General features: G+C 33.4%; 1 protein-coding gene across 1 annotated transcript; it reads left to right on the forward strand.

Annotated features, from left to right (window-relative positions):
• Positions 1–3,434: 3,434 nt before the first annotated feature.
• LOC132615976 (plasmodesmata-located protein 7) lies at positions 3,435–5,552 on the forward strand. The gene is made up of 3 exons (XM_060330575.1): positions 3,435–4,246; positions 4,964–5,074; positions 5,205–5,552. The coding sequence occupies exons 1-3, from the start codon at positions 3,514–3,516 to the stop codon at positions 5,210–5,212; spliced, it is 852 nt and encodes a 283-aa protein (XP_060186558.1). The 5' UTR covers positions 3,435–3,513; the 3' UTR covers positions 5,213–5,552.
• The last annotated feature ends 9,999 nt before the right edge of the window (positions 5,553–15,551 follow it).

The following is a 15,551-nucleotide window of genomic DNA, read 5'->3' on the forward strand; positions in this document are numbered from 1 at the left end:
TTTCATTATTTTTAAAGAAAATTCAGTTTTTAATTTTTTTTTAAAATTGCCATGTAAACGAAAAGTATTAAAAAAATAGAAAACAAATAAATGCACATATGGCAAGGAGAGTGTATGTCACTCTCCCATAAGAGAGTAGATATCAGCGCTTAGGGTGGTAATTATTCTGTTTTAAAAAAGTTCACGGGGGGTAATAGGACCCCTGAAAAGATAAAGTGTGTCGTAACAACTTCGGCCAAAGTTCAGGGGGGTAATAGTGTCTTATCCCAAAATAACTTGAGCAAAAATTTCGTATATATTTTGTAAGAAATCTATTGGTATGTTTTGTAAACTGAAAATTATCGTCATATTTTGTAAATATACCATATTCTTATGTATATATATGTCATTCTCCCGAAAATATAAGGTAATATTGTACCTTTATCTTATACGATTATAATACTATTTGGCCTCTTCAAGGGTCATTATATGAATTCTAGAACATTTTTTCATATTGGATAGGAAATTCCAGGCATAAAGTATTGCAAATTGAGAATTCTCTCTCCTCAATGTCCAAAAAAAGCCCATGCACGCACAAACACAATATTTTGTATTTTTTTTGTACAAATTGATTTTTAATGTTATGTACCAAAATGAACTAACCTCATATTACAAGTACTTTCACTGATAAGGAAAATGGTTGAGGCGCTTTATCATGTTAGCCTAAGTACACAACTTTGGCTTTGCAAAAGTATACGTAATGTACGTTACACGTACACATTTATCAATTATCATGCATCAAAAGAATTTGAATCTCAAAACTTCAATATTGACATAACTTTCTCTAATATTCTTACTCTTTTTTATCGCCGATCATTTCACTTTTTCATTATTTCATTTCATTTCTAGTTTTTTTTTCCTAATCCGATGTCGGGTATCTGTATTGGGCCCCAATTAATCTAGATTTGCGCTACATAAGGCTCAATGGGAAGTACTCCCTAATAAGATTTTTTCCACACTCAAGGCTTGAACCCAAGAGTCCAGACCTCTGATTAAAGGTGAAGACATTTCTATTGCTAGCTAGTTAGTAGTTTGGAATCGCTATAACTTGACTGAATAATTATTTATATATTTTCAAATGGATCACTGTAGAAAAGGTTTTAAATACACTTCTTATCAAACCACACAACAAACGATCAATAGTATTTACAATGATGTAAAAAGAATGAGGTAAATCAAAATCCAGTGAAAAATGTTACAAATTGTTTATACTATATTAACCGTGAGGGTCACAAAGCCATATTTATTTATCCATGTAAAGTACCGTGCTTTGTGTATGTTCATCTAATTATACTCGAAGTTTATGTTAGAATCTTAGTACGATGGTCTATTACATGGAATTTCTGCCACATGTATTCATTTATATATATAACAATTTCCTTTCGAAGATTATGATGGAGTGATAGGTACTCCTCCATACTTAATCAAAAATTTGAATTCGAGTCCTGGAAATGAAGTCGCATATGGTAAGGAGTAGGGGTGTTCATGGTTCGGTTTGGGTTGGTTATTGATTAAAACCATAACCAAACCAATTTAGTCATTTTTTAAATGTCTAAAGCCATAACCAAACCAAATAAAATAATAACCACCGGTTTGGTTATTGTCGGTTTGGTTCTATTTTTCGGTTTATTACTAGCAGCCATGAGACTTATCAGTAAAACATTAAAAAGTTGAAAAAGACATGTCTTTTTATTGGTTCAAACGATAACTTTTATTTATAGTTTAAGGTGGAACATACATCATAGAAGCATTTTCACGATTAGTGATAGTGTAGTACTCAAGTTACCCAAACTTGCTAAACTATTACATATAGAGCTGAAAACTAACTTAGTAGTGGTTGCACCATTTTTGTCATCTTAATACACATACCAGGAAATAAAGTAGAGCATAAGAGTTTTTAGTTATTGTTACAAACATACATATTAATTAAACATAAAGACTACCTAAAATTAAAATTAAAATATATGAAATAAAAAAACTTTGTGTAATGATCCCAAACTTTGGGGCAGTACTTGCATTTTGCCGTCAATTCTCCCATTGTATTAGAAAAACTTTGTGTAATGATCCCAAACTTCAGATGTTTTTCTATCATTATTCCCAAGGCTAAGGTCTCGATTATAAGGAGTTGTTCTTTTCTGCTTTTTAGAAGGATTACCCACAGAAGAAGTATTAGGGCATTACCATGTGCTTGAGTTGCAGCAAATGCTTATGTTACTGAAGTATCTTTTATAAGAACCTCCAAATCTACAACCTCTGTCCTTTTCATATGAAAAATATTAGAAGTTTAGGACTCCTTCAGACAAGAAAAAAGAAAGGTATAAATTCGAAAAAAAAACAACAACAACCTAAAATCAAATAGCTGACAAAGAAAGACTAAAAATTTAAGTTAAAGACATTAGACTTTAACGTGAGCTTCTGTTAGTAGATTTACACTTAAACACTTAAAGACATGGGCTTGGACATATTCTTAAAAACATGGGTCTTAAATAATCATGTGAAATAAGTAGACTAAAAATCAAATTAATGATTAAAAAGTATAAAATATTTATAATTATTTACGAAAAACTAATATTATACATATAAATAATTATAAAATTTATGTATATAATTTATCGGTTTGGTTCGGTTATTTATTCGGTTATTTTTTAATAGAACCATAACCAAACCAAATATTATCGGTTTTTAAAATTTAAAACAAAATCAAACCAAACCAAACCAAATGTCGATTTTTTTATTCGGTTTGGTTAAATTTTCGGTTTGGTTTTGATTTTAACCAAAACCGTGAACAACCCTAGTAAGGAGTCTTTTATGACCAAAAAGAGATTTTTTGGCGGGAATCCATATTAATCGGAATCCAAAACGAATACCGAATACCGAATGAAAAATCAAAATAAAATTTATACAATAGTTTAGAAAAATTCACGTATAATTCAACCTTCAATATGCCCTCTAGAGGGGCATGGAGCTTATATATTAATGATTCAACTGAATTTAATATTTTTATCAAAGCACATATATATATTTATTGCAGAAAGTTTAATTAATTCTACAGTAAAAATCTTTAAGATTAAACCTATCCAGTATAAATACTCAATCTACGTCTGACGCCAAAAGACAGGAGCAAGTTGAGTCAGTAAATATAATATTTCTTTTAGCTCAAGTTTTGATGGTAAGCACTAAAAAGTACAACTTTTACTTGATCAAGAAAGTTGCTCTCTTTATACATTTTTTTTTTTTTGAAATATTTAATAGAAAAGTTACCAATTAAAAAGAATGCATTAGTCTGGCCCATAGCTTTATGCTATTTCCAATTTCTCCCCTTAAACTTTTTGCATGCAGTATGTTCAATAAATAAATAAAAACCATAATACAAAAGAAAGAAGATAACCTTTTTCCTTAAATACTCATTGAAGCAACCATATCTCAAACTCTCCCACATTCATAGCTATAGAGCTCTAAAATTTGCTCAAGAACATGACTAAAATTCTCCATTTTCTTCTCGTTTTCATGTACATTTTCTTTTCTTTGTTCTTTCCTATAATTTTCTCTGATTCTTCTGTTGATGGTTTTATTTATGGTGGTTGCTCACAAATAAAATATTCACCCAGCTCGCCTTACGAGTCGAATCTCAACTCACTACTCACTTCACTAGTCAATTCAGCAACTTACTCGTCGTACAACAAATATAGCATAGTGGGGTCCACCCAACAAGACATGATCAACGGTCTATATCAATGCCGAGGCGATTTGTCCATGCCGGAATGCGCCACGTGTCTAGCACGCTCGGTGAGTCAACTCACCGAGTTGTGCCCGCAGACTTGTGGTGGAGCTGTACAATTACAAGGGTGTTTTGTAAAGTACGATAATAGTTCTTTTTTGGGCTCGGAGGATAAAACTGTGGTGATGAAGAAATGTGGGCCGTCTAATGGGTTTGATTTAGATGAAATGGGCCGAAGGGATGCTGTTTTGGGAAGCTTAATGGGTGGTAATGGGCTTTATAGGGTTGGTGGGTCAAAAGATGTTCAAGGTATGGCCCAATGTGTGGGTGATTTAAGTATGTCCCAGTGTCAAGATTGCTTATATGAGGCGATCGGGCGGTTGAAAAAAGAGTGTGGTGGTGGTGTTTATGGTGATATGTTTTTGGGAAAATGTTATGCTAGGTATACAACTAGTGGAGCTCATCTTTATGCTAAACCTAATCATCATGGTAAGTATATTTTAAAAAATATTAAGGTACCTCTCGATATAATGTAAGAATTTACTCGCTTTCAGTGTTTACATAAAATTGGTGAATGAAAGACATATTTTTTAGACACGCATTTAAATATCAGTTAACTGTAGAGTAATATGCATTTACCAATCTAGATATGTTATGTGAGCGTACAAGGAGTAGCTAGAGATATTTAAAAGAGAGAGAGAAATTTGGCTTCCTATCAGTTTTGGGTTCCACTAATTCAAATTCTCGCAAAAAGTTTCACTTGGGGGTAAAATATTTTCTTTTGAGCTAGAATCCGAGATCTTTGATTAAAGATGGAGGGATACTTACTACTTCATCATAAAATTTAGTTATAGTTAGGGATATTCACATATTTTAGGTACAGCGGGATATTCACATGTATTCCCATGTAGTTTAAGGTTCTTTTTCTACAAAGAGTGATCTTGCTTTTAAGAAAACTACTAAAATAAGAGCATTTAGATGAATAAAGAAGATCATCTTTCTATATTTTGTTTCGAGTCATTTATAGAATTTAGCTATTATGCTTTGTTTTTTTAATATTCCATAGACAATAACTTATTTATCTTCTAGTGTCTATGATTAATTTTTTTTATATTAGATTATGCTTTTTTTAGGGGATTTGGTAGAATTGCCCTTTATATTTTAATTAATAATATGAAGTATGTATTTAATCTCTATTCATGGCAGATTCTCATAGTGAAAGTGAGAAGACATTTGCACTTATCATTGGATTATTAGCTGGGGTTGCTCTTCTCATCGTTTTCTTAACTTTCATGAGAAGAATATTTGCAAGAAATGGTAAATGCAATTAATTTCTTACCCTCATTTATAACATTTTGTTATCGATTTTTTTTTCTTTTACTTCTACATTTTGATTATAATACAGTAATTGATTTTGTTTTCCTTTTTTTTCTTTTTCTTTGTGCAGGTAAATAAATTGTATAATAAATTCTGCAAATTTGATCTGCTTTTGCTGGCCTTTTACTCCATGATCTACATCAAATTGTCCTTTGCTTTGCTTTTTATCTTTAGTCTTTTTAGGAGAAGATTTATTTTATATTATTTTTCATTGAAAAGGAGATTTCTAAGTGAAGATGAGCTCCAGGGATGTGTAGTGTGTACTATCAAAAATAAGAACATTGAAAAAGAGAAGAAAAAGCCTGATTCCACTCTTTCACTTTGATGTAAAGAAATTACTTTTGCTTTTTGTGAATGTTGTACTAATTGGATACTTTCACATATGACTTTGGATTATGAATTATTCATTGTTTCATTATTTCGGTACTTCCTCCGTCTCATGATAAGTGCCACCTTATCAAAAAAAATTGTCCCATAATAAGTGTCATTTTAAGAAATCAAGATATAAATTGACTAGTTTTTTCCAATTCTAGCCGTAGATAAAAACTGACAAGTTAAAGTAATATCTAAATGATGATTGGAAAAGTCACATAGTAACTTAGTATTGTTGGATTTCCAACATCAAAAGGTTTGCTTGTCACGACCCAACCAAAGGGCCATGAGGGGCAGGGGCGGATCCATGTAGAAGGACGGGGATGCCACGGCACCCGAACCCCTCGGTTGAAACTCTGTATATGTATGTGTATATGTATAAGAAAAACACTATATAACAATTTTGCCACCCGGACTAACAAATGAATGAAAAGTGCCACTGGCAGTAGGCTTAACCTGCCACCCGTGCGACTCGGGTTCGTACCTCTGCGTGCAGTACTTCTTCTGCCGTTTTTGCTTGCTTGATCTAAAATTAACTCTTTTTTGCTTTAATTAATTCTTCGCTCTTTTACTTCCTCTTTCTTTAAGTATAATATTTATATACACCCGTTGTGTGCGTGTCACATATCAATGAGTACTACATTTTAAAACGTTACATAAATATTAACAAGGATATATTTAAATATTAATTTAAAATTATAAAAGAACATTTTAAGTTTTAAAATGATGAATGTTATTGTGTTAAGAGTTTTACAAATTTAGAGGTTACTTTGATCATTCACCAACGTTCGTGCTAAGTGAAGATGAGTGGTTTAAGCTACAATTCTTGATTCTTTCTAAACTATATACACACAAGGGCAATAGAGTATGAATATATTGAGGTAATAATATTAGATGATTTATACAATTCAAATTCTTAACGTGGGAAATCTTTTTCTTTCTCATAGTTTTAGAGAATAAGGCCTCTTATTCCTACAAAAAAAACTTGGGCCGCTTAGGTATTTTTAATCTCAGAATATCTATCTAAAAGGGGTCTATATAAATCGAAAAAGATTAATGACCCGAACCGTAATCCAAATTTGAAGAAACCAACCCGTTTATCCTATTTGGACGGTGTGACACCCGGAACCTCCAAATCCTGGCTCCGCCTCTAATGACGGGCACCCGAAGCTAGCCTATCGAGTACCTCAAAACATACATCTCATAGTCATATCTGAGTGGGCCATGGAGCTAACTCATAAATATCATAACTGGAAGGGACACATGCCCAAAAGATATATAAATGTACATCATCAAACTGTACCCATACATACTAGTCAACATGGCTGTCAAATAATATAACACAATATGGACTGAAAGGTCACATAACAACTAATTGTACATATCTGTCTACTAGCCTCTACTTAGAGTACATAACATAATAAGGACGGGACAGGGCCCCGCATGCCCAAATGTACACAAAAGGATCATACCAAGCTGAGCTGCAACTCCGGAACAAGTGGAGTGCTCCTGTACCAACGGTGAGATGGTAGCCTAAGAATCTGTACCGTCTCCCTGTTTACCTTCGGGCATGTACGCAATCTACAAACAAAAGGACGTCAGTACGGATAAAGTACTGAGTATGTAAGGCATAAGAGTAACATAAGAAACTATCAGGTAAGTGAATGCAACTTGTATGTCTGAACTGTCCCTGAGAGTGAATCATGTATATAATTACTGCACATCTGAACTGCCTCTGAGGCTAATGCTATGCATAAATACTGTGCATGCATGCATGAGGTCATATATATGTATATATATATATATATACGTGTGTGTGTGTGTGTGTGTGTGTGTGCGTGTGCGCGCGCGTATATAACGCCTGTCAAGCCTCTGTGGGCATCCCATCGTATCATATTGTATCGGCCTCTGTGAACATCATCATCATTGTATCATCATATGACCAGCTGATAAGGTGGTAGTGCGTATATAATGTTGTCACCTTTCCCATACCCCATAAATATATATATAAGTAACTCTAAAGATTATACTGAATCTGAAGGAAAACTTTCTAAAGATACATTGTAGAACATGAATCAAATGAGTCATCCCTAACTCTAAGAGTAAAACCATTATGGATTAATGTTACGTGTATGTTCGGTTCCCAAGGATCACGCCAAAAGAAAGAAAGGGATAGCCTTACATACCTCGTCATCTCCTTACTACTCAACGCTTATCCTCCCGAGTTTGCAAATCTACATTCAAGATGATTCATAATAAGGTCAAGCTATTGAAACTCTGATAAGGTCAAGCTAGACTAATAAATAAGCTAACGAAAATTGGGCAGCATTTCCTTTATATCTTCTACTTCCATCCATCTTCTAAACAACACCCAAACATCAATAATAATGTCAAAAATTCCATAGTCAAGAGATTATATTCAAATTACACTTAAATCAATCCAAAACTTCCTTTCAAATTCCATTCATAGTCAACAACTACAACATAATACTTTATGACATTCCCTGCCATGATTCCCTTCTCCTTTATGACTTACTAACCTCCAAATCAACTCAACATAAGTAATAAAAGAAGGAACATACCTTATACTTGAAGAATTTAAACTCACACAATCTTGCTTCAAAACCAAATCCACCACAACTTCAACTAAAAGCAAGAACAGACATCTTCCATGAACTAGCTTAGGGTATTTAAAGCTTGATCTTCACTTGAATTAGCTTAAGACGTTTATGGAGGATTTAGGATGGTTGAGAGAGCTTGAAAGGTCAAGAAGAATCTGATTTTTGGTGAAAAATATGACCCCAAGTCGTGGCCCCTTTTATTTATAACAAAAAGAAAATTTCCACCACCTCAACTTCGACGATCAACTTGACGGATCGTCGATCTGCTCGACGACCGTCGAGTGGTGGCGTCAAACTGCCGGATCAGAGCTGACTCTGTGATGGTGGTTTGATGGTGGGGATTGACGGGCCGTTGACCTTCTACGGTCCGTCAAGATGGGCGTTGAGTTGCCCAATTGTCACACTCAGTTTCTTTTGGTTCGTTCAGCCTCCAATCTTCCCGATACTTGCTGGGCATAACTTAAACTCTCATACATATAGAATGAACATGTAGAATATCTTAAGACCTTGAGAAAAACTTCACTTTCTAACTCCATGTCGGCTAACATACAGTGAAACTCATCATATAAGGTACGGGGTGTAACATTGCTACTTTTGCATGCTCTAATCAAGAAGAAAAAATAATTTATTTTAATTATATAGGGATAATTTGGTAAACTTCACATACATTATTGATTTCTTAATATGCGTGTTTTTGGCTATGATACCACTTATTATGGGACGGGGGAGTAATAACATTACTTTGATCTCCTTCTCATCAACTGTGGCTTAAGCTATTTTTTTTCTTATATGTTTTCCTCATAAAGTAATTGAACTAATAATTCATATAACAATTAAAAAAAAAAGAACTAAACGGGAAACAGTACGACTATTAAACATCAAAAAGGGCTTTTTAGAGAAAAATTGGGAATTAGGAGGTCGCTCGTAAAAGTAAAGTGTGTAACTAATTTTTTCGAACAAAAAGATAAACTTATGTATTTACCCAAAACTTTATTTTGAGATACCAAGTAAACATAGTTTATTGTATTTTCTCTTTAGTCCATCTATCCCAATTAGGGGTGGGCATGATATGGTAGATACCGATTACCATACTGTAATCGAAATGCAGTATTTATCAATAAAATATCGAAATACCAAATACCATACCGAAGTATATAATTACATATACAATTCATATATATTAGTATTATAATTGTGTAATTATATAATTCATATATATTAGTATTATAATTGCAACAAATATATAAACTAGTATTAACATCGACTTCTCGTTGTAGATTATCCCATGGAGTTTTTTTTTGGTTTTTTTTTTTTGCTTTTTGGGACTTGGTATAATTAAAAATAAAGGAAAGAAAAGTCATAAGGATTGAACCCATGACCTTGAGGATGTAAACATAGCCTCTACCCAATGCTCCACTCAACATATTTTGACAATGTGTTCCTTTAGTTAATATTAGATATATTTTTAGAATTATACACATAGTATATCGAGTTTAGTTGAGTGACCATGTGTTCACGTGACCCAAAATTTATGCATAAATTAGCCCCTGAGTATTAGTACAAAACTAATTGTTTAGGTGTTCGAACTTTTACTACTCTATTTGATTGAAATGTCTTTTTTGTGTAATTGATTTATGAAGGGGATTGCTTGTACTTTTTTTTTTTTTTTTTAATATGTTTACATGTATGAGGTGCTAGTACAATATATTTGAGATGTTTTTTTAACAGCTGAAATTACAATTCTCTACGATATGAGTATGTATAAGTCGAAGTCGAACAAATTATGATACCAATTTACCGTACCGCAAAATATTAAAATCGAACTTAAAAAATACCGAACCATACCGAATTAATTTGATCTGGTAATTATATAGTATTTTTAGAAATTGAAAATCGAAATTACTGTATAAAATTTCAAATACCGTACAGTGACACCCCTAATCCCAATATAAGTACTTAAATTCGAGTTTTATGCCAAATTGAATTTTTAAATTGATATATCGTAGTACCTAGACTTCTTAGAATAATAAATTTTTCAGTCAAACTCCTAGATTAATCATAAAGGAGTCCTTGGCCTTGTAATAGATGTTTGTGCCATATTCTTTTGGGGCAAGGTGCCACTTGTGCCCCAATCGTCTCTAAATTTTAATTTTAGCTGGATGACCCTTTTCGGGTTAACTGTTTAGTAAATAATTATTTATTTATTTTTCTGCTTATGAAGCTTTTAGATTACAATCTACGGATTTTTATTGAGCAAATTAAAAATTTTAAAAAATGTTAGATCATGTTTAAAAATTTGTAAACGTTAGATGATATTTTAATATTTCATCAGTCTCTGCACTATATTTATTCGACATTTAAAAATATGGAAAAAAAAAACTAAATGTTGAACTAAAAAGGTGCGTAAATCAAGCCTTCAAAAGGAACATAATGTGGCTTGAATCTCACCAAGAATATTATTACACTTTTTTCTGTTGCCTTAGACATTGAAAGCGATAAAAACGTACTGCAAATTAAAGAGGCACTCTTATTTGTCTCGAATAAAAATTGGGACCACAAACGTTTATACCCCATGGAGTAGGGGATGAATTACATGGTCCGAAAATTTCAAAGGGTCAAGAATAATATCATTGAGATTGACATCTAGAAAAAATTCAGATCAAGTGAAAGAACTTTTTTAAAAATGATATAAAATTGATGAATAAGAGAGGATAATGACTATTTTGGTGAATCAACAATTAATGGAGAAAATATTATATCAATTCCAAACACTACTAAAAAATTACTATTTTCCCACTGATTTCCCACTGAAAAATTTTCAATGGTTATTTTCCACTGAATGTCGGTGGGAAAACCTAAATGATAGATTTCTCACAGGAAAAAATTAGGGTGTTTCCCACTATTTCAATGGGAACTTGTTTCCCACCATGCGTTCTCCCAATAAGATTATTCAGTGGGAATGAGGTGTGAAAATTATGTTTTATCGCACAAATTTCCAATTGAATGTCGATGGGAAAACACTATTTTTCTAGTAGTGAAAAAAAAATTTGGTTGTATATATCTTGTGTTGACCTACAAATGCATCGGTTTGTAGATGTGAAATTACGGTGATGGAAGATTTTTAATTAACCCCAAAAAAATTACTCTTTCATTGGACTATGATCTTGACTGTCTCTCTATGCTTCCACCATTTACAATCAATCAAAAATGTGAATAAGTAATACACACGATGAATGGAAAATATTAGTGGACGACATGTTATATCATCTATAAATAATAAAAAGTAATTCAATATTCCTTATCGTGTCACATAAAAAGTGAAAGGAATATAATGAATCAATCTTGTATATTCTCCGTTTAATTGCATGTTCATGAGCTTTTTTTTGGCAAAAGTTATAGACCAAAAAGAAAAAGTGTATAACAGTAGTTGCTAACTGGCTTTTAATTACATGATCAATCATATATAGGTAGCAAAAAGCTATAGTCTCTTTATGCTGAAAACATAAGCAATTATCCAAACATGCATGGGAAATATTCCCTACACTCATTGTAAAGTTAGGAGGGGCATATCAAAGATTATCTAATAAAGTTATAAATTCATAGTGGCAAAATCAGAAATTTCACTGAGAGAATTCAAAATATAATTAAAGTAAATATATAAAAAACTCAAAGAGATTCACTATTTATCATACATATATAAAAATAATGTTGATTTTTTATATACAGTATAATTTTTCGACGAAGAGGATTGGGATGAATTCCTTGCGCCCCTATCTCCAACCATATATATATATAGGTCCATGTAGTTTCGCTATTATACGAGTGTCTTGTACCAATATATAAAGATTTGTGTTGTTTTTCTAAATTAGATTGTAGAGATTTTCTAATTCCCGTCATTTAATTATTTTTTTAGGTGACTCGATAGTGGTAAATTTTTTTACATAGTCAGTGTATATATACATTTAGAAACATTACAATCGGGAGCAATTGCCCTCTTTAAGCTTAAAATTTAAACCTTTGGCTCCGCCATTGCCTCCTCCACCTCATAAAGAAAGAAAGAGAGAGAAAGAAAGAAAAATCAATTATATGGAACATATTATATATTATGGTGTGTATTAAGATCTATTAAACCCTAGTTTTGTTATGCATTCAAACGATGATTAGGTGAAAAGCAAATGACACGAGCTGTTTTGAGCAAAGAAATTAAATCTAGACAAACCAATTATGTGTTGGGAAGAAACAAGCAATAACCAAATTGCACGACGAGGTAACAGCGGAAAAAATACTCAAGTCGAAACTTCCCACACTATTTGAACCAAGAGAAGACAATAAACACTAGCACAAATGGAAATCCAGGCAGCAGCTATACCAACAATAAAATAGCAAAGCAAACAAAGATAAATCGAATGGAAGAGACACCAAATTTACGTGGGTAAACCCCTTCAAGGTGAAGAGGAAACATCCACGGGACCTCCGGCCCACAAAAGCTCCACTATAATCACCAAGAGTTACAACAATATTCTCCAAATGGCTAGAACAACAAAGCCAAGCACGGAGCAACAATACATAAAAGTGGCACCAAAACTAGCGAAGAAATGAGAGAAATCACCCCCAAAAATGAGCTACTGTTTGTACTCCAAAACTGGATCTACAGACCACAAAATCCGATCTCTACCGTTGAAATCGAAGAACCAGATGTTGAGAACCCCCAGTTCAAATTTCAGCACGATCCAACGGTTAACGAATCAGAAAATACAATTTAAAATGGACTTCTTTAGCAGAAAATTTCTGGACGAAAATCTGCTTTCTCTCTCACGTTTTTCTCTCTATATGGCTACTATGAATTCACTCTTGTGTTGTAAAAATAAGACCTAAATTGATCCTATATATAGAGGAAATTTTGGACAAAATTGGCCTGGTCCAAATTGGATTGAGTTTTACTAATCCAATTCTACATAGGAAGGGAAAACCCAAAAATCTAACAATTCCCCCCTCCCAACTATGTGGAGGAAACCGTCATCCTGGCGATCAAGCAACACTCTAAATTTAGACTCACAGCCAAGCCTAGGACAACCTGAATAGATGACATCTTCACAAATGGAGAAACGATTTCATCAAAATCAACTCCATTCTTCTAATTAAAGCCCTTGACAACCAATTTAGCCTTGTACCGTGGAACTGGGTTACCATCTTCATGTTTCACCCTAGAACCCACCTGTTTTTCAAAGCTTTTCTATCTCTAGGAAGCTTAACTAGATCAAATGTATGATTATCATACAAGAATTTAATCTCATCTTGCATAGCATCAAACCACCTTTCTTTTTCTTCACTATCCATGGCCTCGTTAAAACTTTCAGGTTCTCCCCCATCAGTCAAGAGTACAAACTCATTGGGAGAATAATGAGATGAAGGTACTTTCTCTTTAATAGATCTTCTGAGAGAACTCTCTTGAACATCAATAGCAACTGGTTGCTGGCCAACCACATCATCTTCCACTGGAGCATCAACAACATCATGCTGGTCATTCTGAACATGATCACTATCTTCATTATCAACTTGATCTTCATTATTTTGAAGATTTTCTTCAGGTGCAATAGTCACAAGAATTGGATCAACATCAACTAAGCTTTCATTGCTCTGAGAATCAACCTTCTCAGCTTTGTCAAAATCTTCAATTGTCTAGTCTTCAAAGAACATAAAATCACGGCTTCTAACAAGTTTCTTCTCAACTAGATCATAGAAACGATAGCCAAATTCGTCTTGAACATAACCAATGAAGATGCACTGCCTAGTTTTAACTTTTAACTTCCAGCTTTGACCTCTCATCCTTAGGAACATGCACAAAAGCCTTACACCCGAAGACTCTCAGATGAGCATAAGAGACATCCTTACCAAACCAAACTCTGTCAGGGACATCACCATCCAAAGCGACATTAAGAGATAAATTGATAACATAAGCAGCAGTATTAAGTGCTTCTGCCCAAAATGAATCTGGCAGCTTAGCATCTGAAAGCAAACATCTAACCCTCTCAACTAGAGTTCTGTTCATCCTCTCTGCTAGACCATTTAACTGAGGAGCCTTTGGAGGAGTTGTCTGATGCCGAATACCCTGCTGTCTATAATAATTATCAAAGGGACCAATGTATTCACCACCATTTTCTGAGCGGATGCATTTTAGTTTCTTCCCTGTCTGTCTCTCAACCAAGGCCTGAAAAGTCTTGAACACGTCAAGTACTTGATCCTTGGACTTCAAAGGAAATACCTAGATTTTGCGAGAATGATCATCAATAAAAGTCACAAAGTAAAGTGTACCACCACGAGAGCTTACTTTAAAAGGACCACATAAATCAGAATATACCAACTCCAGCAAATCCAGCTTTCTTGAAGGTGAATGACTCTCAAAAGAAACTCTTTTCTGTTTCCTGGCTAAGCAATGAACACATCTCTTTAACTTTGCTTATTTCACTCCAGAAAGAATTTTTTTCTTAGCCAAATTATCAATCCCCTTCTCGCTTATATGACTCAACCTTCTATGCCATAACTCTGATAAGTATCATTCTCCACTAAATTTACCGAGTCACTACAAATGGAGCCCTGAAATAAGTACAAGTCAGATATCTTGTTACCTCGAGTCATTATCATTGAACCTTTAAGAAGCTTCCACTGGGCACCACCAACAGTTTGATCATAACCCTCATTATCAAGTTTTCCTACAGAAATTAAATTCAGCCGAACATCTGGAGCATGCTTGACATTGTTAAGAACCAACCTCGAACCATGATTACTTTTCAAGCAAACTGTGTCAATACCAAGTACCTCAACCTCACTATCATTGCCCATTCGTAAATTTTCAAAATTACCCGGAGTATAAGAAGAAAATAATTCCTTCTTTGGCATGACATGAGAAGTGGCACCTGAATCCACAAACAAGGTAGATTCATCACAAACAAGATTGATATCATTTTTACCACAAGCAACAAGAAGATCATTTTCAGCAACAATAACAACACGATTTTCATTATCGCTTTCTTTCTTTTGCCTTTTCTGGTCTCTCTTAAAGTTGTAGCAATGTTTCTTGATGTGCCCTTTCAAGTGACAATAGTCACATGTAAGAGTCTTGTACCTGGTGTTGACACCCAATTTTGTCCCGCCTCTCCTCCGAAATACCTATTTACGCTTCTAATATTTTGGGAAAATTAAAAATATATATTTTGTTTTGCTATAATTATTAGCCTCTTATTAATACTCACGTTTTATTATTCTATTACAGTTACTATTATTATTATTATTTACTATTATTATTATGTTATCATTTTAGCACATTTTACCGGTTTACGCACTCACATCCCATTTATCTTCGCCTAATTAAATAATAATTTTATTTACTGTGGATTTTCGAAATATTATTGCACGGCTATTACAAC

Source organism: Lycium barbarum, chromosome 10 (genome assembly GCF_019175385.1).
Source record: "Lycium barbarum isolate Lr01 chromosome 10, ASM1917538v2, whole genome shotgun sequence".
In the NCBI taxonomy this organism is placed as follows: Eukaryota; Viridiplantae; Streptophyta; class Magnoliopsida; order Solanales; family Solanaceae; genus Lycium; species Lycium barbarum.